At 41.0% G+C, this 27995-nt stretch overlaps 2 protein-coding genes across 7 annotated transcripts in view; one reads left to right on the top strand and one right to left on the bottom strand.

Annotated features, from left to right (window-relative positions):
• The first annotated feature begins 1248 nt into the window (after positions 1-1248).
• The window catches only part of KIF1B (kinesin family member 1B), a 148153-nt gene continuing 121406 nt past the window's right edge, over positions 1249-27995 (top strand). For 5 of the 6 annotated variants that reach the window (XM_082655693.1, XM_082655692.1, XM_082655694.1 and 2 more), the window contains exons 1-2: positions 1249-1362; positions 16253-16433. In XM_082655693.1, coding sequence (XP_082511819.1) covers positions 16328-16433 — 106 coding nt within the window. In that variant the 5' untranslated portion in view covers positions 1249-1362; positions 16253-16327. The remainder of the gene's footprint in view (positions 1363-16252; positions 16434-27995) is intronic. The other variant, XM_082655695.1, reaches the window with a different exon arrangement.
• LOC309837168 (small nuclear ribonucleoprotein G-like) lies at positions 8993-9366 on the bottom strand. The gene has a single exon (XM_082677550.1). The coding sequence runs from the start codon at positions 9315-9317 to the stop codon at positions 9087-9089; it is 231 nt and encodes a 76-aa protein (XP_082533676.1). The 5' UTR covers positions 9318-9366; the 3' UTR covers positions 8993-9086.

Genomic DNA, 27995 nt, shown 5'->3' with positions numbered 1-27995 from the left:
AGAGTCTATGCTTATAAAGAAGGCTTTTTACATCCTATACTGTATTGAATTCAGGGGGAAAATCCGATTTTACTTTAAATTTCTGCTAGTAAATCGAAAGCATTTCACAACCTTATAAAATAGTGATGCTTGGCATGATAATTTCACATATTACCGCTGAATTAATATTTTGTTAAGTACTGAATTGTACCTCTCATGAACAGTTGTGGGCTTTTTCTTTTGAGCTGAATCTAAACCTGATTTTTAAAAATCGCTACCAGAGCGCTTGTGTTCTCCGGGTTTCTGAATTCCAATAACCCTCCTTCAAGGGCATCTCTCAAAGGCGAGCTCGGTCGGTTAACTCGGGACGATACAAAGCATTTTGTTCTTTTACTCGCGGCCCTTACTCCCTTACTCCCAAGGAGACAAGTTGAAAGCCCACTAAGTCATGCTTTTCCATTACTCATTCGGCTTTTTCTCCCAAGGTGGCGTGTGGGAGGTGCTGTGATCGGGCTCGATAAGAATAGGCCGGGAGGCTTTCTGCGGGATCATACACTCTTCCCTTTGCGTGCTTCAGCTCCGATCCGACTGCGCCGCGTTCGGCGGCTTCAACGCGTGAGATGTTTTCCAAACGCACAATGACTCCACACTCGGCCGCCTCTCACAGTCGTCTCTGCTCCTCTGGCCCCCACAGCCCCGCCCCACTTAGGCTTGCTTTGTCCGCTTACAAGGCGGATGATCGGGTTAGCCCGGCGCGCCTGCTGCCGACTTACGCCCTTCGGGGGTCAACCTGGAGGGGACTCCGGGCACAGCCTTCGCCCACGCCGCACCCCCGCACCCCCTCCGGCTTCTAAGCCACCAGGAGGCGCCCCGCAGTCTCCGCCTCTCCCCGCCGCATCCCTTCTCCTGCTTCTCCTGCGATTGGCCGGCCACCCCAAGCTCTGCACCCCTATTGGTCGCTGCCCGCGTCAGTTGCGGGCGCCGGGGCGGGCGGAGGTGACGCGCGGCGGCAGGGCTCCGGGCGGTGTCCGGCGCCGGCGGCTGCAGGCGGAGCTTCGCAAGGACCGGCGCGGGGCAGTCAGACGGCGGCGGTCTTGGGAGGTGCCAGCGAGAGGCCGAGCCTCTCCCCGACCGCCGAAGCCGCCACCGCCGGCCCTTCGCCGCGCCCCGGTCTCCCGTGCTCCCACCCTCCGTCCGCCGCGGCCCTCGGTGCGGGGCTGGCCCGATGCGTGATGGGGCTGCCGAGCGGCGCCCTGCGGCTCTCGGCGGCCGCTGCTCGCGCTGAGGAGCGTCGGTGCCGGGCTCCCCGCGCCCCCGCGCGCCGCGGCGCTTGCTGAACTGGCCGGCCCGCCCGCCCGTCCGTCTGTCCGCAGCGCGGCTGAGGTAAGGCGGGGGGCGGGGAGGGCGGCGGGGGGCGCTTCGCCGCCGGCCTGAGGAGGGGGCCGCCCAGGGGGAGGGGCGGCCGGCCCAGGGGCCGGCGGGGTCCGAGCGGGGGAAGCTCCGAGCCGGGCCGGAGCCGCGAGTACTGAGGGCGCTGCCCCACCGGGGCAACGGGTGGGGTGGGGCGGGGCGGGGTTGGGGCGCCTTGGCCTCGGGGGTGGGGGACCGTTCCCGCGAGCCCCAGGCTTGGGTCCAGCGGCCTGCCGGGTCCCCCGCAGCGCCCCGCACCGGCCCTCCGCTACCCCTGAGCCGCCAGGCTCCGGCCGTGCCCAGAGGTCAGCCGAGCCGCCGCTGTCGGCCCGTTCGCCGGGCTCTCTGCGCATACTGCGGCTCTGCTCCGTCTTGAAGCTACCCTTTATTATTTCCCCCCATCCCCTCTCCCCGGTTTTGGTTGGCATCGGGGCTTCGGCTAGGAATGTGGTTGGGCCCTTTTGCCAGATGAAGGCAGGAGCGGGTATCGCGTGGGAGGGGGGAGCCGATGGCGCAAGGACTGGAGAGGAGGGGCGCGGTGGGAAGGGAGGGGGCTTGTTGGATGCTGGCCAGCCGTGGGGAGGCTGGTGTGGTCTCGGCGATAGGCAGCCCGGGATTACTCTAGCAGCCATATTGGGAGGATGATCTGACAAATCCTTTAGGAGCCAGGTCCGGTTGCTGGAAGGCACCGAGTGACAGCCCTGGCAGCTTTCAGGGTGACGGGCCGCACCACAGCCAAACTGGGGGGGTTGGGAGGTTGCTCCAGCGAGCCAGTCATTGTTCGTGCCACACAAAACATTCCGGGCCCTAAAACCAGAATGGAACTCCAAAATCACTTTTTCTCCTTGGTGAATTGCTAATTGAGGTTCCAGGGCAGAGTGCCTTCAAGATTCCATTCTTGTTGGGGTGAAATGATGGGTTTCTGTGTTCGTCTTCTATGACCAGTGCTATGGACACAGAAGGGATGACGATGCCTGACTTGTACAGAGGCAGATCTGAGGATTGCTAAGGCCAGTTTATCAGGATGGAGGCCTGGAATTAGTATGTTGTGTCGGGTGGATAGATGTTCAGAGTAGCTGAGATGCAGAGGTGAAGTAAACTGGAATATTCTGATGATGGTAGAAGCTTGCAGCAGTATTTCTGAGGCCGCAGGTTGTCATCTTTGTGGAATCTCGAGGTAGCTGAAATTAGATTGTCAACAGATCCCTTGCTCACATATCTCTTACTGTTCTAGGCAGCTGTTCTGCTGATACTGAACATGTTTTGTGTCTTAGATGGGTCTGTCTGAGCCCCATGAAAGTATGGTGATTGGATTTGAATAGCTCTTAAGAGGTGATATCATGGTGGATATTTTATATAAAGGCTGGCATTTTGTCAACTTAGCTTAGTCATAATAAAATCTTGTGTTCTCTAAGAAGCGAGGTGATGCTCCCTAATTAACTTGGTATAGCTGTTGGATTATGAGACAAGTGAAATTGGTAATGTACAGGTTAAGGATGGAATATGAAGATTGCACACATGTTGGCGTTGTAAAAAAGATCTGGATATGATCAATAAGAGTTCAGTGTGAGCCTATAAATCTGTCTTTTCGTACATCCTAGATGTGGAAAAGTCCTGGAGAATGGTATGCCCGCCTTCTTTGTGCCCTTCGCTTTCGTTCAAACTCCATTTCTTAATGAATAAATTCCTGTAACTAAAGTTGAACTGCTTAAACATTTTCAGATAAGGTTTTCTAAGAAAAGTCTTAACACTTTATTTTTTATTTTATCATTAAGTTTTCCTTTTAAAACTTGGTTGAATCAAACATGGCTTCAACAGAAATTAGTGGTTTTTGCATTGTGTTAACATGCGAGAAATACAGAATGTCTGTTTTTAAATTCCATGCCCCAATTAAGAAATATTTCTAAGATTTGAATTTTGACATTGACTTTATTAGTAGAAAAGATCTGAAGAATTGTGGTTAAACATAATTTCAGCATTTGGTAAAATCAGACCTGATTGTGAGTCTGATTTGGAGGCAAGATTTTGTGAGTCTGTGCAGCTCTGCTCTGATGAATGTTTTTCCAAAGTTTATCCAATTAAGTACAGCTTCCAAGCAAACTTTCCTTTTCAAGACCAGATATGAATGCAGTTTTCCTTTTTTCTCTCTTTTCTCTTTCCCGCTTTGAATATGTGCAGGGAATAAACTGCCAAGAAGAGTGCCAACAGAGTCTCTCCAAGGCCAAAGCTTTCTAGCTCACATCCTGCTTTGGTCTTGTCCTGGGTACAAAGTAAAGGACAACAAAGTGCCCCTGCCTTGTTTGTAAACCCCCTTCCCAGGCTGCTGATCACAGCAGGTCTTTTCCAGGAGTAAGCATATCCCTTTGGTCTTGTACACTGATGTGATGTAATTTCACAAGGCTCTGAAGGGAAAGGTATAGCATATCTACTTCATGTAGTTCTCTTTAAAAGATGGCCTTGTTGGTACAGATACTGGTGAATTTCTGGAGTTCATAAAAGAGTGTGAATAAATACATATTTAGAACTTTTTTTTCGTGCAGCTCATCAGTAGAAGATAAATGAAACAGATGTGACTGTAATAGCAAAAACCTGCCAAGGGTTCTTTGGACTTCTGAGTTGGACTTTTCGATTAATGGCCCAGTAATTCGTTTATGCTCACTTCTACGACATTCATTACCAGTTAATTAAGAGTGTGTGTAGAGATTTAGTTCTTTACTCTCAAGGAAGTTTCACTTTACCATGTGCCTATGGATATGGTAAGATCAAGTTAACTCCAACTCCTTTCTGTTGTAGTACAGTTTAGTGTATTGCTGCCCTTGCCATGGTGGTTTCAATGATTTTCAGTCAGAGCCTCTTCCCTCTGTGTATTGCCATATAATACTTAACTATCTAATACTCGATTGGTACTTTTGTTATTGTTTTGTAGTGGTTTGTATATATGTTTTAAGTCACAAGATTGTAAATGTCTGATAGATTTTAGAATTTTTTTACATATGATATCACATTTTTTACGCCAAAGTGTATCATTCAACAACACCTTCACCTACCATTGCTCTGTTTGACGACTTGGCTTACTTCTCCCTTCCATCCGAATTTCTGACATCATCCTGGCAGACGTCCGTGACTGTATAAACAACCACAACAATAATGATAAAATAGCTTACTCATATTGAGCTCTTTCTATGTGCCAGGCTCTTTTCTAACCACTTTATATTTACTCACTAACTTAATCTTTATAACAACCATATAAAATAGGTACAGTTATCCCCATTTTACAGATGAAGAAACTGAAACAGAGGCTAAATGACTTCCCCAGGGTCACTAGAAGTAGTAAGTGACCACTATGCTGATCTTCCTTTATAACTACTCTTAACTTTAAAATTCCTTGACTTCAGCTCAAGCAAACGTTGGCTTCATTCTGTTCCAGTAATTCAGTATTGTGACCATATCTTCTAACATGTCATCACCTTCAGACCTTCAATTATGATAATTTACAGCTCTCACTTTAGTAGTCTCTTGCTGTGTGTTCTCCCACCTCAAGTCTTTGGTCCATTGGCCCTTTTCAGATTTTACTTCTTTGTCTTCCTTTTCTCCACTGTGATTTCTGGGTGCATTGTCTCAGCCATTTTCTTACTAGCACTTGAAGTTTTTAATTCTTCTGTATTGTTCTGCAAGACCCACCGTGCCGATGCCAGCCTTGCATCATTCCTATCATCGGTAGCCTCCCTTTTTCCTCTGTGTCATGGAGAAACCTCACACAGTGCTGGGGATGGGTACCACAGTTGATGTGTAGTTTTAGGTTTCCCCTGAGTCTGTCTTTGGTGTCTGTCAAAGCATTTCTGCTCGGTTCCCTCACCCGTTCTCCACACTGGCTTTTCAAAAATCTTGACCGTTTTAGTTAGGCCTCCTCACTGCCCCATACTTGGCATAAACCTTACCTATAGCCTCATAGGAAAGAAAAGGCGTGAATTCCCCCACTTCCCCTTCCTTTGCTTACAAACTTCTCTGCCTTCTTTTTTTTTTTTAAACATCTTTTTTGGAGTATAATTGCTTTACAATGTTGTGTTAGTTTCTGCTGTATAACAAAGTGAATCAGCTATACGTATACATATATCCCCATATCTCCTCCCTCTTGCGTCTCCCTCCCACCCTCCCTACCCCACCCCTCTAGGTGGTCACAAAGCCCTGAGCTGATCTCCCTGTGCCCATAAATCTTTATAGCCTTCTGACATTGAATGAATTGATAGGTTTGATCTAATTGTCTCTTCTCTGAAGTTAAAAGCAAGTCCTGATTTTATGTTATTTTTCTGAGAAAATACATTCCTTGGATACAGCAACTCTGAATACCAACCACAGCAGTACCTGCTTCGACAATCTTGCCTGCTGTATTAGCATGAAATAATTCTGCAGGAGCCAGAACAGCCTCATTTGCTTCATCACATAATCATGTACCAAGCAGACATCTTTTCTGAGAAAATACTGAAAACTTCTGAGGCCTTCCTTCCTACCATAATTAGAAAACAATTCAGACTACCCTCGCTCTCCATAGTGAGGTCCTTGGCTCTGCTGTCCCCCACCCCACGCCAAACGCTCACATTCTGCCTTCTTTCTTACCCTCTTTCCTCCAGTCTCAAGGGAAAGGTTACTCTATCTGACTTCAGCTAACCCCTTGGCTTGTTTTGTATATCACTGCCTTTTCTAATCTCTGGGGACTTGCTGTATTGGCTACTTTTCTTTCCCTCTTTCGCTGTTTCCCCACACACAGTTCCTTGAACACAGGAGGCGCAGTCCCACAATAGGGCCTTTGCTCTGATTCTTTCTTCCGCTTGGAACACTCTTTCCCTGAAATCTGCTTGGCTAATTCCTTTACCTCCTTCAGGTCTTTGCTTAAACCTCACTACCTCAACAGGCCTATTTTGACCTCATTTATGTCACCTGCATGTCACCCCTTCCAACCACACTCCTGAGCCCCCCGACTTTGTTGTACTTTTCCTCCTTCATAACGCTTATAATCACCGAATATTCTGTGTAATAACTTAAGTTATTATTTTAATGTCCCCTCTCCCCTACTAGAAGGAAAACTCCTCCATGGCAAGGATGTTTATCTGTTTTGTTCACTGATTTATCCCAGACTCCTGGAACTGCCTGTTACATTGTAGGCACCTCATAAGTAGTTGCTGAATAAAGGATAGAAACATCCAAGTCTTTCGTATTAATACAATGGGGTGGGAGGAGAAAAATTCCTGCTTCATCCCTGTTCCCTCCTGGCTGTCTCTCCTGTCCTCACAGCCAGCTTCTGGAAACAGTGAGGATACTTGCATTTCCAATTCCTTGCCTCCTAATTACTCCTCAGCCCACCACAGACTAGCTGCAGTGATCCCCCCACTTCACCAACACTGCTCATGCTCTGGTTTCCAGCCCTTGTTGCTGATGCGGGGGGGGGGGGGGGGGTTGGGGGGGCACGCCTCACGCCTGTGCTGTATTGAAATTGTTGCTCACTTCACTCCCTCCTTTGTCTGCTTCTGTTTTGTGGGGCTGGTTGCAGTCTCCTGGGCCTCGTGCTTTTCTGGCCATTCACATGGCTATCATTCATTCAACACAAATTTTTGTATAACTTTTAAAGGCTTACTTTGTTTTTAAGAACTAGAATTTTGACTACATAACGTATTTTCAGTGTTAAAATAAATAGCAGATTAGGCTATTACAGGAAAGTTTTATATAGTTATAATTTATATCACTTACTGCTTTTAAAAAGGTTTTGAGCAGCTTACCACAATACTATATATACGGTGAGGCTGTTAAACATGGAGAAGAAACAAAAATGTATGTGACAGGAGGAAAAAGTAAATATACAAATTACAACAATTTGTATATGTGTAAGTTTGTATAGTGTGGTTATTGTAACTTAGTTTTGAAACTTTTGAAAGTCAAGATAAAAAGGGAAAGAGAAATTATACACTTTTCATTCTGGTAAAAGAAAGCTAATGATTTGTCAAGAGGAACTATTTTTCTGGTAATGAATTCTAAAGAAATTCTAAGAGAAAAGTGTTATAGACACCCTGATAGAAAGATATATGTACTAAGTGTTTTCAGCAGGTCTTTAAGTAAAAGGAAGAAATGTTCTTCAAAGACCTATTTAAAAAAGTAATCCACCTGCTTTCCGCACTGAGAATACAACATTAAAATATAACTTAAGTCTTTTCTATGAAGGATATGACTAACGTGGTTCACGTATATAACTTTATGTAAAGATAAGTCTGAGTATCCCAGCAGAAAACTCATTATTTAATAACCCTGGTGAGAACCTGGAATACTTGTATTGTGTTGTCATCTCAATGAAAACATACCTATTAAGCTTTGGGTACTGGTTTATCATGTGGCAAGATTGACACATTGTTGACACATGGAAAAGTCTGACCTGTGTTCTTGCCCAGCTAGTGAGCTACCTACCAGGCAGGTAGGTGCGGTCACAGGCAGATTTCAGAAAGAACCTTGCCTCATACCAAATTTGAATTAAGCTCTGACTGAAACTTCCATTTCTACATCATAGCCGAGCTGAGTTCATTTTAACCTGGACAATTCCAGGAGTAGCTGTTGTCATCCACTTTGACAATAGAAGAGCTTCAGTAGAATATTGGGTTTTGGGTGGCAGAGCTCCCAGTGGATCTGCTAAAAGAAAATTATAGGATGTGGCTTCAAATAGTAAAATGAATTGACTTACTAGACAGAGCTTAGTATTAACCATCCAAACAGTGAAAGACAAGAAAACAATGAAAAACTTTAGAGTGGTTTATTTTAAGCCTTAGGCCATAGGAGCTGTTGTTTCTGGATGTACTTCTTCGTTTTTGAGAATAAAAGCATGTCACCAGTAAAAAGGAAGGTTCTTGATTTCTTAATTGCAGTGACAGGAAGACATGTGTCTAATAAATCTAAAAATTGTTTCAGGTTATTTTCTATAGTGGTTAAAACAGTTGGGGAGCCTGACTGAGCTAGTGTAATCTCATTTGAGATTGAAAATCTGATCTGTCAGGAAACTTCCTGTGCAGTCTGATTCTTGGCATTGGGTTAGAATGCAGAAAGAGGTTTTTCTAACATGTGATCCCTTTTGAGCTTTCACAGCTTGGCTCATGGCTGATTTTTATCCACAGAGTCAAAGACCAAGAATAGACATACATACACACACAAAATTCATACACACACAAAAATGAATTCTCACATTTTGGGGGCCATTTTGTCAGTATAGGCATGGTCAGTGACACAGAATATTGGATCCTAAAGCCTGCTTGGTCCTCAAGGAGAGTATTAGGCCAAGAGATGCAAAACTTTAATAATAACAAGGAAATTTTCACACCCTCTCAAAACGGGCTCATTAGCTACAGATATTTATTTTGGAGTATACATTTATTCTTTCTTATAATTCATTCTTTTTTTTTTTTTTGGTTATGCTGCAAGGTTTGTGGGATCTTAGTTCCCTGACCAAGGATTGAACCTGGACCCTCGGCAGTGAACGCACCGAGTCCTAACCACTGGACTGCCAGGAATTCCCTAATTCATTTTTTTTTTTTTTTTTTGACTATTACAGAAATTTAACAAAAAAGTTCAGTAAGAAAATGTACACGATCCAATTTTCATCATAGTAAAATGTGGAGAGGGGACATGTGGAAGCAGTTGATTTCTCTGGTGAAGACAGCCATTGTTTATACTCGTTCCAAGGCTTCTAACATGATGATACTGTTTTCTCGTATTACCACCATTCCAATATTGTTCTGTTGCCTACTAGTTGCCATCTCCACACATTCATCTATCGCAAGATTCATAAAGGGATCAAATCCCCTCAGTATTTCTTGGACATGTCTGCCACCATTTAATTTCAATGATAACTTCTTGTCCATAAATTTCTTCAAGTCTGGAGGGTGAGCTTTGCTCATGATGTCTACTCGACGAGCTCAAAGATGCCTCCAAACGGAATTCGAGTTGTCCCTCACCCCTAATTCATTCTTTAAAATGTAATTCACTAGAAAAGATTATCTTTTAAATAGACTGCTTGTTGATATTGTAAATTTGCGGGGATATAGCAAATTGTGTGAATGTTGAATTTAAAAGACTGAATTTCTTGGTTAAATTATGTTTTCAGTTGTGACAGACATGTACTGAATAAAGTATCAATGTATGAGAGTTAAGTAAACTACTGACTGCAACGTAGGGCAGAATGAAATAAGTAGAAAAATGAGGAATCAACACAACATTTTTAGGGAGCAAAGAGAAAGAAGGTATGACTTTTAGCTTAGAAAGGGGGATGTTAAGGAACGTATGACTTAATGCTTCCTGCTTCATGGTGACAGTTGACCTTGTCCTCAAAAGATACGGACTTGTAGGGGCTTCCCTGGTGGCGCAGTGGTTGAGAGTCCGCCTGCCGATGCAGGGGACACGGGTTTGTGCCCCGGTCCGGGAAGATCCCACATGCCGTGGAGCGGCTGGGCCCGTGAGCCATGGCCGCTGAGCCTGCGCGTCCGGAGCCTGTGCTCCGCAATGGGAGAGGCCACAACAGTGAGAGGCCCACGTACCGCAAAAAAAAAAAGAAAAGATATGGACTTGTAATAGGTTAGAAGGGAGAGTGAGCTTCCAAGCATCACATGCTTGGTGTAGTAAGAGGTGCTTGGTGGAGAAGGCTTAAAGTTGGGCAGTGAAAACAGACTGGGGAAGGAGGTTGGATTGTGGAGGCTCATGAATTTTTAGGTTGTGTTCTGAGGCCATGGAAACCAACTGAATGCTTTTAAGGAGAGGGAATGACATGCATTGACCTCTGTTTTAGGAATATAACCCTGGCTGTTTTCTATAAAAAAGGGATATTACAAAAACCCAACCAACCAAAAATCTAAGATTATTTCATTCTTGTTTTTTCACTTTGCTGAGAAGTCATTTAGTCTTCTCCTTAGGCTCCTAATAATCCAGAGTGCCTCTGAGGGCAAGAGAGAATTGCACAAGGTCAAAGTTAAGCAATTGTGCAAAAATTTAGAAAAATTCAAATGAATTAGATCTAAATGTTTTATTATCCCTTTACTGTTAGTGAAGGCTTCTGGAATTTTTGCTCCATTCCATTTTCCTAATGCTTCTAATCGTATGTCATAAGGAAGGAAAACTGGTCAGAGGAACAGCCTAGAACTGAGGCTGTGTAAGTGATTTAGAGTATGTATGGTTACCTTTCCTACCTGCCTTTGGCTCTATGAAACTTGGAAAATGTATTATAATTTTTATTGTTTTCCTATAACTTCTTAAAAATATTCTGTAATTATTGTTTCTCACTGGAATTTAAACTTGATTTCAGATTTATATAATTGGTAATTTTTAAAAAGATCAGGGAGTTTTGAAACTAATTCTTTGATGGACATCCATTATAAAAGAGATACTCTTTGTAGTTTTAGGGAAGTAACAAAGTAACACTTTCTGTAGTCCACTTAACTGTAGTTTCTTGTTGCTGTATAAAATTTTAACTCACTTGTGAAGATGGTTGCAGTTTTACCACAGGACAGTTAAATCAGAAAAAAAAATGTACTTAGGTTCAGGTTGTTTTGGGAAAGTAATTTAAAAATATACCTGTCACTTACAAAGAAGAATGACTAAAAGCGTGACTAAAATTCTGTCTTGTCCTCAAGGAACTTAAAATTTACAGCAGAGATAAGGAAACAGGGCTCCCTTGGTAGCGTAGTGGTTAAGAATCTGCCTGCCAATGCAGGGGACACGGGTTCGAGCCCTGGTCCGGGAAGATCCCACATGCCACTGAGCAGCTAAGCCCGTGTGCCACAACTACTGAGCCTGCGCTCTAGAGCCTGTGAGCCACAACTACTGAGCCTGCTTGCTGCAACTACTGAAGCCCACGTGCCTAGAGCCCGTGCTCCGCAACAAGAGAAGCCACCACAATAAGGCCATGCACCACAAAGAAGAGTAGCCCCCACTCACCACAACTAGAGAAATGCCACGCGCAGCAATGAAGACCCAACACAGCCAAAAACAAAATAAATAAAATAAATAAATTTATTTTAAAAAAAAAGAAAAACAAATAACTCATTTTGCCCTAGGTAAGGTCAATGAGTTGAGAAGTTTTAAATGGAGAAGCATTTGCATTTGGTTTGCAAGGTGGGGAGAATCTATGAAAGCTTTAGAAATGAGTAGCATATGAGAAGGTCCTGGAGGAAAAGTTGGATTTTGAGAAGAACAGGAGAGGAGGAAGGGTACAGTAGGTAGAAGGAGCATTGGAGCAAAGGCACAGGGACAGAAAAACATGAGATGCTTTCAGGAAACCCTCTGGTGGGTGGTTGTTAAGGAAAGTGGATGGAAGGCAGTGTTTTGTGGGCTTGTAAAAATAGGTGGTTTGGGCTTCCCTGGTGGTGCAGTGGTTGAGAGTCCGTCTGCCGATGCAGGGGACACGGGTTCGTTCCCCGGACCAGGAGGATCCCGCATGCCGCGGGGCGGCTGGGCCGTGGGCCATGGCCGCTGAGCCTGTGCATCCAGAGCCTGCGCGTTCGGAGACTGTGCTCCACAACGGGAGAGGCCACAGCACTGAGAGGCCCGCGTACCACACACACACACAAAAATAGGTGGTTTATGTTACAGAACACATTGAGAGCCACTGGTGAGGAGTTCAGTCATTGCTTGGTAGACAGTAGAGAAACTGGACAGTGATATGAAGAGACCTGTGCGTTAGGAGTGTGAATCTGGCAGCATTGCATAGTATGGATGGAATATATGAAAATGGCAGTATTGTGTAGTATGGTTGGGGTAGGAGGAAGAAAGAGAAAAAGTGGTTAAGATGATTAACGGTCTTGGGTGAGATGTATTGAAGGTGTAAAAGGGATGGTATGGCAGTGGTAGAAATGGAGAGAGATTTTTATAGGTGGAAGCCATGTAATTTGGCAGTTGATTAGATGGATAGAGGAAACAAGCTTTTTGGCCTCTGTGGGAACAGGAAAATGGTGAGAACATTAAAAGAAATAGAAAAGAGGTGGAAGAGCTGGGGGAGGTGGAGAGATGTCTGGGCTTTGGGTGTGTTAGGTTGAATGGTATGCCAGGAGGCTAGCTGGGTAGAAGAGTGAAACAAGTATTGAAAAGTATATGTGTGGGGGACTTTAAATAGTAAAGAGGTTAGTATTTCGGCTCCTAGTACTTTATATCTAAATAGTACTTTATAATCTAAAGCTTAGCAAGGAGGTTTCAGCCTTTGTTGTCGGTTTGTAAGTTAGTTAGCAGCATTGAACATTTTGGTAGGCCCCGAATAGAACACAAAAGAAGAAAGTTTTCTTTTTTTAAATTTACATATCTACAATATTCATTAATTGTCAACATTTAAGTCTCTTTTATTACCACCCCTCTCCCCCAAATCATGCTATTTAATTGAAGAAACTGGGTGACTTGAACTGTAGATTTTTCTGTATTCTGGGTTTGGCTGATTGTATCTTCTAGGTATCATTTAAATTGTTTCTTTGCTCCCTATATGTCCTATAAACTGAGGCTTGATTCTATCAGTTTTTTTTTTTTTTTAAGGGGAGTGGGATAATATTTACTAGCTGGTGCCGTGTGTTTCCTACTGCAGCACATCAGGAGGCATAGGCCACCTACGTGCCCCACTTTTAGTGATGTTAAGATTGATGATCATTTGGTTCAGATGTTGTCAGCCTAAATCATACAATATAATGTTCCCTTATCAACCAACCTTTCGTTTAAGGCTTTTTTAGTAGATAGTGATGATGCAGAGAACCTTTATGTTAGTAGGGTTGGGAATTGGTGACATTCTGATTCTGTCATTTCTTCTGCATTTATTAGTCAGACTTTTTCTGTAAAGAAGAGCTTGTCCTCGTTGTCTATTTGACTGTCCTGGAATATAGTTTATACAGGATACACAGACTGTACGCATGCTCTGTTCTTTTGTTTTATTTGCCAGTTTTCAGAATAATGAGGTTTTTGAAAGTGTCGTTATGAACTCATGAATTTATATATTTAATGTTTTTCAGTCCATATGCAGTGTGTTTGTATGTATGTATGTATTTTTATGCTCCAATTATCCCATCTTTGTCCAGTGGGAGCTCCTTTAAGTTGGCACTTGTGTCTTTTTGCCATGACCCCATATTAGTCTTTGATTTCTTGCTTGTGGTCATACTAAGATGTCCCAGAATCATCTTGAAATTTCTTGCCCAGACTTGGAATTAGCCACTTTTTCAAGGAACCCAAGTTCAAAGAGATTTTTGAAGGAATAGGATATTCACTTTGGGAAGCTATTAAAGAACATACAAGCTAGAATATAGTCGTGTAAAGTGATAACAGTGTTCTCACAATGTGTTTGGGACTGTAAGTGCTGTAGGAAATACCAGTGATTCCTGGAATGTTTGGGTAGTCATTTGGAAGAGTTAAGACTGGAGCTGGGCCATCAAGTAGAGGAGAAAATGAAGATTCATAGATCTGTTGTAGGGGGGAACTTGTTAGAAGGTGTGAAAGAACGTGTGTGGAATAGTAAAGGAGCTTGACTAGAATACAGAGTACCTTGACTGATCTTGTAAGTGCTGGGGAGTAAGAAAAGGTTCTTGGGTTTGGAAGTGAAATTGAAAGTCATGCTTTAGGGGGCTTCCCTGGTGGTCCAGTGATTTATAAGACTCCGCACTTCCAATGTAGGCGGCGCGGGTTCAATCCCTGGTTTGGGAACTAGGATCCTACATGCCGCGTGGCGCGGCCAAAATAAATAAGTGAAAAAAAAAAAAAAAAAGATGTAGTCTTTAAAAAAAAAGAAAGTCATGCTTTAGAAGGGTTAATATTGCAGTAGGGTTAAGCAGTTGAGTAGAGTTCTCAGCTGGAGGTTTACAACATAATCTTTAGAAAATGGATAAAACAAAACAACCCATACCTGGGCCCTATCTCAAAAGGGGGGTGGCTAGGCTCATTTGCTTTTCAAAAGACCCCTGTGTGATTGTTTTGTGCAAATCCTGCTCCTCTCCCCCCATTTAAGGACTATTGGATTAAATCTAAAAGCTCAAAGATTAGTTTCTTTATTGCAAGTGCCCTAGGCATGAGGTAGTAAGGACATGGATTAAGGTTAGGGCAATGGAAATGAGAGGAAGGAGGGGATAGAAGAATGGAAATTTATGTTTTAAAAGTTTTCATATGGTATTTCATTAATAATGTTAGCACTAATGAAAGAATTCAAAGAGAAGGAAGCAAAGATGACTCTAAGATTTATGGTATGGGTCCAGATAGAAATGGGAAGATTGGCAGAGGTTGCTCGTTTCGGGGAGAAGATAATGGGACATACTGAGTGTTGAGATGATGGCTGTATATTAAAGTGGACTCGGGGGGGTTGAAATGTGTTGTGTGTCTTGCTTTTTGCAAATGCTTCATTCATTCTCTTTTGGCAAAGTATTCAACTATTGACTATAGGTCATGCTGTATCGACTGGAAGGGTTAATAACGCTAAGCTTTCATTTAATAAATGTGATTAAAATAAATGTTTGATGTATTAAAAAAAGAACCATCTGTTTATTGTAAAATAAAATGTGAAACAGACTGGAAAAAACATTGCAGCAAATATAAAAAGATTAATATCAATAAATACTGTAATCATTTGAAACACAAATTAAAAAAGTCAGTAAACCAGGTAGAGGACTTGAACAGATAATTCTCACAATTGGGAAATATAATTCATTAACTCAGTCCTTCAGCAAACATGTAGTGAGCTCTTTCATCAGATACTGTTTTAAGTGCTGGCAAACAAGGTCTCTGAGCATTCTGGTGGTGGTGTGAGAGACAGACAATAGACATGGTCCAAAAAACAAGCATTTCAAATAGTGATAGTGCTGTTAGAAAATAAGATAGAGTATTTATTTTTGCCTTTTCCTGTGGAAAGAATTAGTAGTTGTTCAGCTGGAGGTTAGCATTCCTAACCTTTACTTAATTATGTGGAAAAAAATTGGACAGGTTTAAGTTCTGTTGGAGTTCCCTGGTAATTGGACCCATAAGTATTTTTCTTTCTTAGTTTTTTGTTCAGTTCTTCTTGAAGATGTTTATATAACGGATAGAGTACAGATTGAGATCTGTTGTTTCTTGTGGAAATTACTTATGTGGGTTATTTTCACAGAATAGTGTTCGTTTTGTTCTGTTGGGAGGGAAACTATTCCTCTAAAAAATGTTCACATTTTTCCCTGTGGCTTCATTCAAAAGTGAAATATAGTGATTTGATTCTGCTGTGAGTCAGAGGATAGAACTTGGGTCTTCTGAAACCTCTGCTTATTGTACAGGATGGTTGTAAGGGCCAAATGAGATACATATGAAAGGGTTCATAGAAGTTAAAGGAATCCCAGGATATCTATAGTTAAAGAAGCTAGCTAGAGCTTATCTTTGTCCTTTTGCTGTTTAAATATACATCATGTAACTGGATGTTTCAAACTGAAATTAAGATATAAAAAGTTCAGTGCATTTCTTTAAAGACAAGTAATAAGTTGTTTTGCAGATGGCAAGTTACTTGTGTAAGGAACCCTCTTTAACAAATAAACATTTTGGGTTTTTTTCATATATTATTGAAGACTGATCCAGAAAAACAGAGAGCAAGGAAGACGTTTGTTACTTTGCAGTTAAATTTTTTATTATTAAGTCTAGGGACTTTTTAGGCATGGTAAAGAGATAATGGAACAGGAAAACAAATTACAGTCTTTATTTTCTATCTGATAATTTACGGTTGAGAATATAAGATTTATAGGGAAGAAAAGGCATGAGGTTTTTAGAAATGGAAACAAATAGTACTAAGATAATGGCTCGTATGCTCAAGTTAGCCCATGCTTTCTTTAATTCTGACTATCTTGTATGAATCATTTTTTCTTTTTTAAAGGAAACTTGAACATAATTTCATAAGAAGATTTGATTCTTTATTTCTGGACTGCATATATATAACAAGACCATCAGAATGTCGGGAGCCTCAGTGAAGGTGGCTGTCCGTGTGCGGCCCTTCAATTCTCGAGAGACCAGCAAAGAATCCAAGTGCATCATTCAGATGCAGGGCAACTCAACCAGTGAGTTCATGTTGTGTTCTATCAACTCTGTCTCATTTTCCTATCCTCCCCCCTTTTCCTGCTTGCCGTGATCAGAATAAATGAACATTTGACTATTAACACTTTGAACTTTGCTGTTCTGAATGATCCATTGAATGTTTTTCCCCTGTGATATTTGCTGTAGCATATTTAAATATGGACTATTTATTTTCTTCTTTACAATTGAGAAGTCCCTAGAGAACTGAACGAATTTAGTTAGTGTTATTAAGTTGAAATCTTAAGGATAGTAAAGGTGTAAGCAGTGATTTTTAGTAAATGATGCTGTGAAATATACCTGTTGAGCCTCCGAGATTACTTTGCTTTCTTGATTTTAAAAGCACTTGAGCTTGCCAAGATGGTCTTCACACTTACTCTGCTTCCTTACAATGGTTCTTTGAGTTGAACAACAGATATAGCTAAAACAGATAGTAAACTTGTAAGTTATTACTAAAAATTTTCAGTCATTGCTTCCTAGCTTGTTTCCCTATATAGTTGCTTAGGTGAAAAATGACTGAAGCTCATTTGAAGCCCCTTCAAAATTGAAGGGGTTTTTGGTACTTGAATTAGTTACTTGATATGGATCTGTAGGCAAACTATTACTTAAAATAGATGTAGGTTCTACTGTTTTAAAACCTATAACTTTGTGATGAAGCCGAATTGTTGTTCTTTCAGATAGATACAAGTTAATGTTGAGTTGTTGAGGAAACATGCTGATGTCATCTATTTGCGGGCCAGTGTTTTGTGTAGAGGATTCTCCCAGTGGGAAATAAAACTATATATATTTAAGGTCTACAGTGTGGTGCTTTGGTATGTTTATACATTGTGAAATGATTAGCAAAATCTAATATATCCATCATGTCTCATAGTTACCTTTTATTTTGTGGTAAGAACACTTGAGATCTACTCTCTCAGCAAATTTTACATAGACAGTACATCATTATTAACCATAGTCACCATGCTGCACATTAGGTCTCCAGAACTTATCTTATAACTGAAAGTTTGTACCCTTTGATCAGAATCTCCTTTTTTCCCCCACTCCTCAGCTATCATTCTCTGTTACTGTGAGTTCGCCGTTTATTTTTTCATATAGATTCCTCATATACAACTTCGAACCTTCTGTTGCTTACATACTTTTCTGAACTTGCTAAATAGGACTCACAACATTTTATTTTTTAAAAAAAGATTCAAAAGTAGGAGTCTAAACTGCTGCACCACTGTTTGTGCTTTACATTTCTTTGTCAGTTGTGCCAGTGATTCTATGAATTATATATCCTATGAATAATTGTAAAAAGAGATGCAAAATTCAGTATTGTTCTCTAACAAATGTTTATATTCCTAAATGTCACTCATTCAAGCTATGTTATCATTTGTGTTTCATTTTAAGAATTAAGTTTTACACAGTATAACTAAAAACTTGCATGGGGCCTTGCTAAGCTTCTCTGTATCGTTCCAGTTTTAGTATAGGTGCTGCTGAAGTGAGCACACTAAAACCTGATTATTGAGCCCCTTGTTTCTTCCTGAAAAATGCATTTAACTATAACTTAGTATGGAGGCATTTTTGACTGCTGGTGTTGCCTCTAAATATGATGGTGTGTATCACAAGTTCTTTTAAAGTGTGGACGTTAGGAAATCCTGGATCAGGAGCCAGAATTGATTCCAGAAAGAAATACTTTTCTCTGTTTTGCATGTTGAACTATCCAGGAATCCCCAGTGTCATGGAGATGGATTTTCATTAATGGTTGGGGTGTTGCTACTTTCTTTATAGGATTGGAAATCTTAAACTAAAAACTTTTAAGGAGAAAGTGAGTATTAAAAGGCCATATCCACGAATGCAAAAATCACTTTATCATATAATAAAAATAAATGGAAAATGTTTATTAGTACAAAAAATAATATTAACATTTTTTCTTGATGACAGATCATTTTAGAATGCCCACATCTTAAATGGGTTATAAGTTTATATTCATTGTCAAGGTCAAATAGCATTACGTTAATTTCACCCCAGTGTTGATTTATTTTTGTGAATAGGTAAAACATTCAGAGGGTATGAAATCCAAAATGTACAAAGAGTGTACAGTACAAACATTCCTGTCACCCCATCACGTAGTCAACCAGTTCCTCTCCCTAGAAGTAACGTGTGTTAGATTTCCTTCAAGAGATAGTTTAAACAGGATTATCTTTTTCTAAGGTAGTTTTTTTCCTTTTAATTAGTGGTAAGGTGTAATAGTAACTTATTTTACAGTCTTGACTGCATTGTATATTTTATTTTTTTTAAATTAATTAATTTATTTGGTTGCACCAGGTCTTAGTTGCGGCAGGCAGGCTCCTTAGTTGCAGCTCGCTGGTTCCTTAGTTGTGGCAGGTGGGCTCCTTAGTTGTGGCTCACTGGCTCCTTAGTTGCGGCTCTCTGGCTCCTTAGTTGTGGCATGCGAACTCTTAGTTGCGGCATGCATGTGGGATCTAGTTCCCTGACCTGGCATCGAACCCAGGTACCCCACATTGGGAGCGCAGAGTCCTAACCACTGTGCCACCAGGGAAGTCCCCTGCATTGTATATTTTAAACACCTGAGTAAAACTATTCATGTTTATATCTTGTAAAAGATGTTTTTTTTTTTCTTTTTGAGATTTTAACATGAGAGAATATCCATATAAGTTAATAGGATTTTATTAACAAGTATCTACTATATGTATAATGGTATGCTAAGTACTAAACCAATATAAAAAAAACTAATCTATTGACTATTCAGGAGAATAAAACTATTAGAGTGTGTAGCAAAATTAAGATTTTCTATAGTTCTGGATAGTTATGTGAAATGGATCTGGGTCTGCTTAATTTTCTGACTGCTAGTGTTTGATCATCTGGATTAAGAGCTCACTGAGATTATTGATGGCTAATAAAAAAAAATGTTAGACCTCATTGTATCTAAGATATGTGGCTCTCTTTCTGACCTTATTATTTTGATTGTATAGAAAATAATGTCAGGTTAGGGGAAAAAAGTAAAATTATCCAAATGTGATACTCATTCTGAATGAAGGATTTCAGATGTCTTCACTTGTAGTAGACAGCAAACTGAAGAAGAAAATAAGATTCCTAGTTGAACATTTTCTAAGGATAGGGCCATAAATTTTGGAGTTTGGGAGGATGCTAAGTTCTATTTACTCATTCTTGTTTATTTTCCCCAAAGATCTCTCCAGAATTACTGAAAATATTTATGTCTTTTGAGGAAATATTAATGAAGAGATGCCTGGTTTTTATTAGAAGTAATTAATATGGTTAGACTAGGCCTGGGCTTATTGTACTAGTACTACGAAAACCAGTCTGTGGACCACCTTAAGCACAGTGCTGAACTACCAATGATTTTTCCATCATATTTTGTCTACAACCTTTCTAGGCAGCAGGCTGAGTGGCTCTGCTCTGTCTTGCCCTATGTCTTTTTCTTCCTCTTTTGAGAGTCTGCTGTAATGTGAGTCTCTAGGGATCACAGAGTTGCATGTACCTTAGGACCCTGCCCTTAAGGAGTTAAAGTTTGTGGTAGGGGAGACAAGACATACCAAAATAACCTCAATATAAAGTAAAAATGATCAAAGTGATACTTGCCATAAAAAAGGGTTTTAAAAAAGTGCAGATGTGAGTTTGGCAAAGGGCACATGTAAAATTCATAGATGATCAGGAGAGTATTTCAACTTGACCTTGAGGATTAAACTAAACATCCCATATGTTTGGGGAAAGTTTCAGAATTGTAGCTTATTAGGACTTATTAGTGTTATATCTAGATTGGTACTCCTAGCCTCATCTGGCTATAACACATTGCCTCTTCGCTTAAACATTCACCAGGAGAAATTTGTGACTTTTAAAATAATATTAACCTCCTGAAACAAAAGTCCTCATTAGATGAATCAGCCTTAGAAAAAGTAGTGTTAGTTTTCTAGCTGAATGCTTTGTCATGGTTCAGAAAGTTTGGGGTAATTTTGGTTTCTTTGAAAGGTGTTTGTTTTTGGAAAGCTAATTAGCTAATTGTATCGGAGACTTTTTCCTCTAGAATTTTGGCGTTTTCAGTTTTCTGCTGTTTTCTATTTCTGTTTACAATTTTATACGGCAGTTTTTTAGTAATTTGACTAATATGTAATCCAAATAACTTTTGAGAGATTTTAAGTGAGCCAACTTGTTATGTTTAGAAAGTATTAATGGCTTGTTTTTAAAAAATTGGGCTTAAGATTGGGATGGAGCATGGATTTTGAACCTAGAATTGTTGGAAAAACTGAAATGAATTTTCTGTAGCCACATGTGTTAGCTGCATTAAAAGACTGCTATGCTGGCAAGCTGGCCTGGACTCTGCTCACAGGGATTATGGCTGATTGCAGACGGAATGCAATGGAATGTTCCTGCCATAAGGTCTCATGAAAAAGTAGAAGAGGGTGGTGAAGAGTACTTTAGGGAATGTGCTAGATTTGAAAACTGAGTAGTGGCAGTTTTATTCAAGCACTTTCTGGTCTCAGAGGGAGTGTTTTCTATGGCACAGACAAATGTTACTGTCTTGAGATTTGGGAGACCAGAGTGCATACAAATAGCTTTGTTTAATAATATCCCATTATATTCCAAGTTTCTCCCACTTTGGAAGCATTTTTTATTGTCTAATTACTTTAAAAAAGGAAAATGGGACAAAATTAATGCTCTGCTCACATTTATGGTTACGTTATGTGTGTAAATCTGGAGACTTTGAAACTGCATAAATTCCCCTCTGAAAAACAGTAAGTTCTCACACATTCCTTCTGGTGATTAAATTGTGATCTTTTGCTTTGTCTTTAACCATAGGAATCAGTCTCTAATCCTTTGGTAAGTCTCCTTCATATTTTTATTAATCTTCCTTAGTTTAGGATCTTTTTTTTTTTCCCTATGCCCAGGTATTAAGTGGGATAAAAGAAATCCTGTTGTTGTTGTTTTTTCTGCTAATTGCTTACATTGTATATTTTAAAAGGCTCTTTCATTCGCACTTGTGCATTTCTAAACCAAATGCTGCACATCACAGCTGGTACAAAGAATGACTTCATGTCCATTAATGAAAATTTGGGATGGGGGAACACAGGGACAAAATGGAGTTTGGAAAGGAAGACTTTTGAAAGGAATTCTTATAAATCTGTATGTTTTTTCTAGCATAAATTAATATAGCTACATGAAAATAAATGTAAATGCATATAAACTATCTTTGTGAACATTCTGGAAAATAAGAGGGCAAGAAGTTACCTCCATTTTTACCTCTTTACTGCAGCCTACTGCTGCATTTTGATGGATTTTTATTGTTGTTGTTCCAATTAGGTTAAATGGTTAGCATCTGTGTAATTATGTATTCCAGTCTTTTCTTGTTAGTCTTTAGTTTTCTTCTCTCTTTAGTGTTACCTAATTCGCACTTGCATTGTAGTCTGAGTTTCTTTTACTGGCGTCTATGGTTAGACTTCTGAGTGTCTATCAATATGGGAGCCCTTTGAAATTATATGCAAAATATGTTTCATGCATATTCCTAGGGAGACGGTAATCACATTCAATATGATTTTTAAAATTCATACATATATTTTTTATTGAAGTGTAGTTGATTTACAGTGTTGTGTTACATATATATTCTTTTTCATATTCTTTATCCATCCGTCTGTTGATGGACATTTAGGTTGCTTCCATGTCTTGGCTTCAGTACATTTAAAATTTTTTTAATTTTGGCTGTGTTGGGTCTTCGTTGCTGTGTGCGGGCTTTCTCTAGTTGTGGTGAGCGGGGGCCAGTCTTGGTTGCGGTGCGCGGGCTTCTCATTGCGGTGGCTTCTCTCGTTACGGGGCATTGGCTCTAGCCTCAAGGGCTTGAGCAGTTTTGGCTCGTGGGCTCTAGAGCACAGGCTCAGTAGTTGTGGCACACGGGCTTAGTTGCTCCGCGGCATGTGGGATCTTCCCGAACCAGGGCTCGAACCCGTGTCCCCTGCATTGGCAGGTGGATTCTTAACCACTGTGCCACCAGGGTAGTCCCGGCTTCAGCACGTTTTAAAGAGAGCTCTGTCCCCAAAAAGGTTTAAGAAGCACTAGCCTAGCATGAAAATATCTGCTTAAGTCTTTTCAGGATAAGCCAGGACATGATTAGGTCAGACTAAGGTGTAAACTCCATAATACAACACCCAAAGTGCTTCACAGTGTGGCTGGAGGAGTAGGATAAGGACAGCTTTTCAGCTACTACTTCTTCACCTCGACACCATGTGCTCTAACCATAGAGATACAATGTGCAGTTTTTTGTTTTGTTTTTTACCTACCCTTCGTTAAGATTCATTTGGTGAACTGTATATCTCACTCATGCCCAAGTCATTCATCTCTCAGTAACCTCTACCAATGTCATGAATTTCACTGAGAGTCACTAAAACTGCTGAATGTTTTGGCATTTAAACTCCTAACAGCACTATTTTTCTTAGAGTCCAAAACTGGAAATAACCCCCAGTATCCATCAGCAGGGGAATGGATAAATAAATCATGGTATATTTACATAATAGTACATAGCAAAGAAGAGAGGAATTACTGCGTATACACACACACACACACACACACACACACACACACACACACACACACGGAAATCATAAACTGTAGCTATATAAGCAAGTTGGAAAAGCAGTTGATGTATTTTATTTATATAAATTTAAGAACATACAAAACTGTTCTCTGTATTCTTTACTCCATAAAAAGACATAGGGTAAAACTATGAAGAAAAGTAAGGCAGTAATGACAAAATTCTGCAGGCCTCAGTGGAGAGATGGTGGGCAAAGAAATCTGGGAGGGTCATACAGTGGAGCTACAGAGGTGAGAGTCATGTTCTGTAATGTGCTGGTGGGTACCTGGGGTTTTGTTTATTGTTGCTGTTTAAACTCTACATATATTTTATAAGTATATCTACTAAACATTTAATTAAAAAAGCATAAAAGCAAAGGGAAAAAACAGTCTTAATCTTGCAAATTGAGATGCTGTGCACCCAGGCCTATTTAGACCAGTGACCAGGGCATACCATATGATAAGCACAAGTCCACGAAATTTGCCTCCTGTCCCCTCTTTCTGAAACCTTCGAACCACTTTTTTTTTTTTTTTGCGTTATGCGGGCCTCTCACTGTTGTGGCCTCTCCCGTCACAGAGCACAGGCTCCGGACGCGCAGGTTCAGTGGCCATGGCTCACGGGCCCAGCTGCTCCGCGGCATGTGGGATCTTCCCGGACCGGGGCACGAACCCGCGTCCCCTGCATCGGCAGGCAGACTCTCAACGACTGCGCCACCAGGGAAGCCCTCGAACCACTTTTTGACTTCTTTTTCCAAAGAGAGGAATGCTTACATGTCCACCTTGGTTAAATGACACTCATTTAGTCACTGGAATGTAGGAAGATAAGCAACAAGAAGGTGAAGAGGCTTTTACAGCACAGGAAGAAGAGTTCAGTAAAATATATTGAAATCAGCTTGGGTACCCGTGGCATTAAATTTTAAAAAATTTTGACACAAAACACTTTTCCTGTAATCAGGACTTGAAGCTATAGCAATGAGAGGGGTCTGTGTATGTGTGCTGGGGTGGGGAAATAAAGGTGCCCCTGAAATGATACTATGTTTACTCAGTTGGAATTGATTGAAACCAATTTTGTCCTTTAGAATGACTTTGGAATGGGTTGATAAAGGGAAGGTCCAGATCTTGCACTGTCAGTGGCCTTCTCACAATTTTCCTTGGTATTTAATGACTTCTCATATGGCACCTTAACTAAGCTGACATTCTGGAATGTATCCCTCTCTGTTTCTTACGTTTTTCTTCTACTGGGATAAAGTTTATGGTCTTAAAGAAGGGCATTAGATTGCACCCTCTTCTAGATGAGATAAATTCATTTACCATTAACTTATTGAGCACATTTTTTTTTTTTTTTTTTTTGCGGTATGCAGGCCTCTCACTGTTGTGGCCTCTCCCGTTGCAGAGCACAGGCTCCGGACGCACAGGCTCAGCGGCCATGGCTCGCGGGCCCAGCCGCTCCGCGGCATGTGGGATCTTCCTGGACCGGGGCACGAACCCGTGTCCCCTGCATCGGCAGGCGGACTCTCAACCACTGTGCCACCAGGGAAGCCCCCTGAGCACATTTTTTAAAGTATTCTTCAAGATCATGATTTTAATGATTATATAGTATTCTGTTGGATTTATGAACCATAATTTATTTAGCTCATCACCCATTATCAGACACTTGAGCCTTAAAACCACTTCTTAGGACTGCTGTAAAGAATGTAAACCCTCTGGGCTTCCCTGGTGGCGCAGTGGTTGAGAGTCTGCCTGCCGATGCAGGGGACACGGGTTCGTGCCCTGGTCCAGGAAGATCCCACATGCCGCGGAGCGGCTGGGCCCGTGAGCCATGGCCGCTGAGCCTGCGCGTCCGGAGCCTGTGCTCCGCAACGGGAGAGGCCACAACAGTGAGAGACCCGCGTACTGCAAAAAAAAAAAAAAAAAAGTAAGCCCCTCACAAGTGGGGAAGGAATTGTTTTTATTTTTTACCTATTTATTAAAAAAATTATTTATTTGGCTGCACCGGGTCTTAGTTGCGGCATGCGGGATCTGGTTCCCTGACCAGGGATCAAACCCGGGCCCCCTGCATTGGGAGCACGGAATTTTAGCCACTGGACCACCAGGGAAGTCCCAGGAATTGTTTTTAGAAGGCAGTTTATGCAGCCGTCTATCTGGCACCTCTTACCTGCTTGTCTAAATAAACATCTTAAACTTGGAATGTCCAAAACTGAATATCTGATATATCCTCTTGAATTCTTGCTCCCCTGCATTCTCCCTCAACTCAGTTAAAGGCAACTCTACCTTTGTAGTTGCTCAGGGCAAAAATCGTAAAACATCCTTGACTCTCTCTCTTATCCTCTATCCATCATAAAGCCCTGTAGGCTCTGCCTTAGAGTATACCCAGAATCTTAGTTTCCATCTCCTTTACTGCCACCACCTACAGTAGCCTCCTTACAAGTCTCCTTGCTTCAGCCCTTGCCCTCTAGTAATCTGTTCTCCATCCTTTTAGAATGGAAGTCAGATTACTTTTTTGCTCTAAACTCTCAGATGGTTCCCATTTCACTCAGAACAAAAGCTGAAGTCTATGCAGGGACCTCCCTTCTCCCTTTGCCAAACCTCTGTAGCCTCCTTGGTCTTTCCCTTAGTAATGCAGTGGGTAAATATTCCCAAGTCTAAAGTAGTCTTCAGGAACATGATTTTAGTGGCTGTATTGTAGTTATGAATCATACATTATTTAGCTCATCCTCTGTTATCAAATACTTGAGCCTTAGCCTCTCCATTTATTAAATGGAGATGTTGCTAATGCCTACCCAGCTCTCTATTCCTAGGTTGTTGTGAGGATCAAATGGAATTGGGTGTCCGCGTAGGATGGTATTTGAAAGTTATTTGTGAAATTGTTTTTTGTGGTTAGTTTTGGTACCTAAATCATTATTTTCAATGGGAATATAAATGTATAGGCAGAAACAGTTGAACCTGTCACTAAAGGAGGGGGCCTTTGGTATTGTGTGTTTGGAACTGCTTTTTATTATAGTGTATAATTCAAACTTCTTCAATTACCTAAATAAATTGTTTTCACATCTGGATTCTGAAACGGCCAAGAGAGAAGACTGAAAAAAATCTTGTAGGAAACCTGCTGCTTTGCATCTTACTGTTTTAGTCTTTTGAGGTTGCCTTGATTAAATCCAGACTGTACTTCATGTGGCCTTTATATGTACATTTGTTGCTTTTTTCAAAGGGGAAAGCAACCATGCCCAGTTTTGTTTGTTTGTTTGTTTTTTTGTTTTAAATGCCTTCTTTGCAATTCTCAAGGGTTGTTTTGGAGTTCATTTTTGAAAGTCTGTGCCAACAACACAGTGCTGATAGCTTTTGGTAGTTGCCCAGTGAAGTGTGAAGCACTTGCAGTGGGAGCTCACAAAGTCTGGAGTGTGGTTAGAGAGACCGCGAAAGGGGCTACTCGTGCCGATTTTATAGTAGGCGAAGTTGGTGTTCACAGACTTAATTTTTTGTAGTATATCAACAACGTGCTTATTTTATGAACAAACATTTCTAGTGGGCTAAAAACTGTTCTTGGTTGTACTGTTTAGGGATGAGTGCTTTGTTCATATAGGTGGTAAGAATAAGAAATATGAAATTAGGTTTTTGAGGGCATATGTGGGAAATTAGATTTTTGTTAACTCAGCAAAAATAGGCTGGGAGGCCACCAGGGGCTCAGAGTGTTTTTAGTTTCATCTTAGAGATAAGTAATCAAAGCAGTGTGATGACCATTATGAAGGTATTAGGAGAGGTATCTAAATAACTGAGGGGCAGGGCCAGGAAAGGTGGGGAATGTCTGGGAAGCCTCTTTTGTTTTGGCAGAACAGAAAACTGTACTGCCAGAATTAGCAGAAGCTACGTAAAGAGGAAATGATTTAACTACAATTACTGTTTCCCTGTGACATTGTTCTGGTCTGATACTAGAGTTCCTTTTGTAACTGTGAATAAAATTGAGAAGGCAAAATGGGTGAAGGGGAAAACAAAATCAGCTTTTACTTTTTAAATTGCCTTTTAGTTGGGGGAAAACCACTGCGATTAGTAGGTAACGACAAGACAACAATAATAAACACTTAAGCTATGCCAGCCACAATTAGACGCTTACAGACTTTAACTCATGTAATCCTCACAACAGTCCTATGGCAGATACTCTTATTTTCCCCATTTCACAGATGAGGGCATAAATACTGGCTAACTTGCCTGGGGTCACACATCTAGGATTGAGAGAACTAGAAAATGAACTGGTGCTGTCTGGCTCCAGAGCCCTCATTCTTTTTTTTGTATCTGCCAATCCCAAACTCCTCATTTATCCCTCCCCCACACCTTTTCCACTTTGGTAACCATAAGTTTGTTTGCCATGTCTGTGAGTCTGTTTTGTAAATAAGTACATTTGTGTCGTATTTTAGATTCCACATATAAGTGATATCATATGGTATTTGTCTTTCTCTTTCTGGCTTCACTTAGAATGATATCTCTAGGTCCATCCATGTTGCAGCAAATGGCATTATTTCTTTTTTTTTTATGGCTGAGTAGCATTCCATTGTGTGTGTGTGTGTGTGTGTGTGTGTATACATACCACATCTTTTATCCATTCATCTGTTTATGGACACTTAGGTTGCTTCCATGTCTTGGCTGTTGTAAATAGTGCTGCTATGAACATAGGGATGCATGTATCTTTCTGAATTAGAGTTTTCTCCAGATAATGCCCAGGAGTGGGATTGCTAGATCATATGGCAACTATATTTTTAGTTTTCAAAGGAACTTCCATACTGTTTTCCACAGTGGCTGTACCAATTTACATTCCCACCAACGATGTACGAGGGTTCCCTTTTCTCCACACCCTCTCCAGCATTTACTATTTGTAGACTTTTTAATGATGGATGATCTGACTGGTGTGAGGTGATACCTCATTATAGTTTTGAGTTGCATTTCTCTAATAGTGATATTGAACATCTTTTCATGTGCCTTTT

The sequence above is a fragment of the Grampus griseus genome (genome assembly GCF_964374135.1).
Source record: "Grampus griseus genome assembly, chromosome: 1".
Classification (NCBI taxonomy): Eukaryota; Metazoa; Chordata; class Mammalia; order Artiodactyla; family Delphinidae; genus Grampus; species Grampus griseus.
The sequence above is the reverse complement of the archived record's forward strand: the minus strand, read 5'-3'. Positions and strand labels throughout refer to the sequence as shown.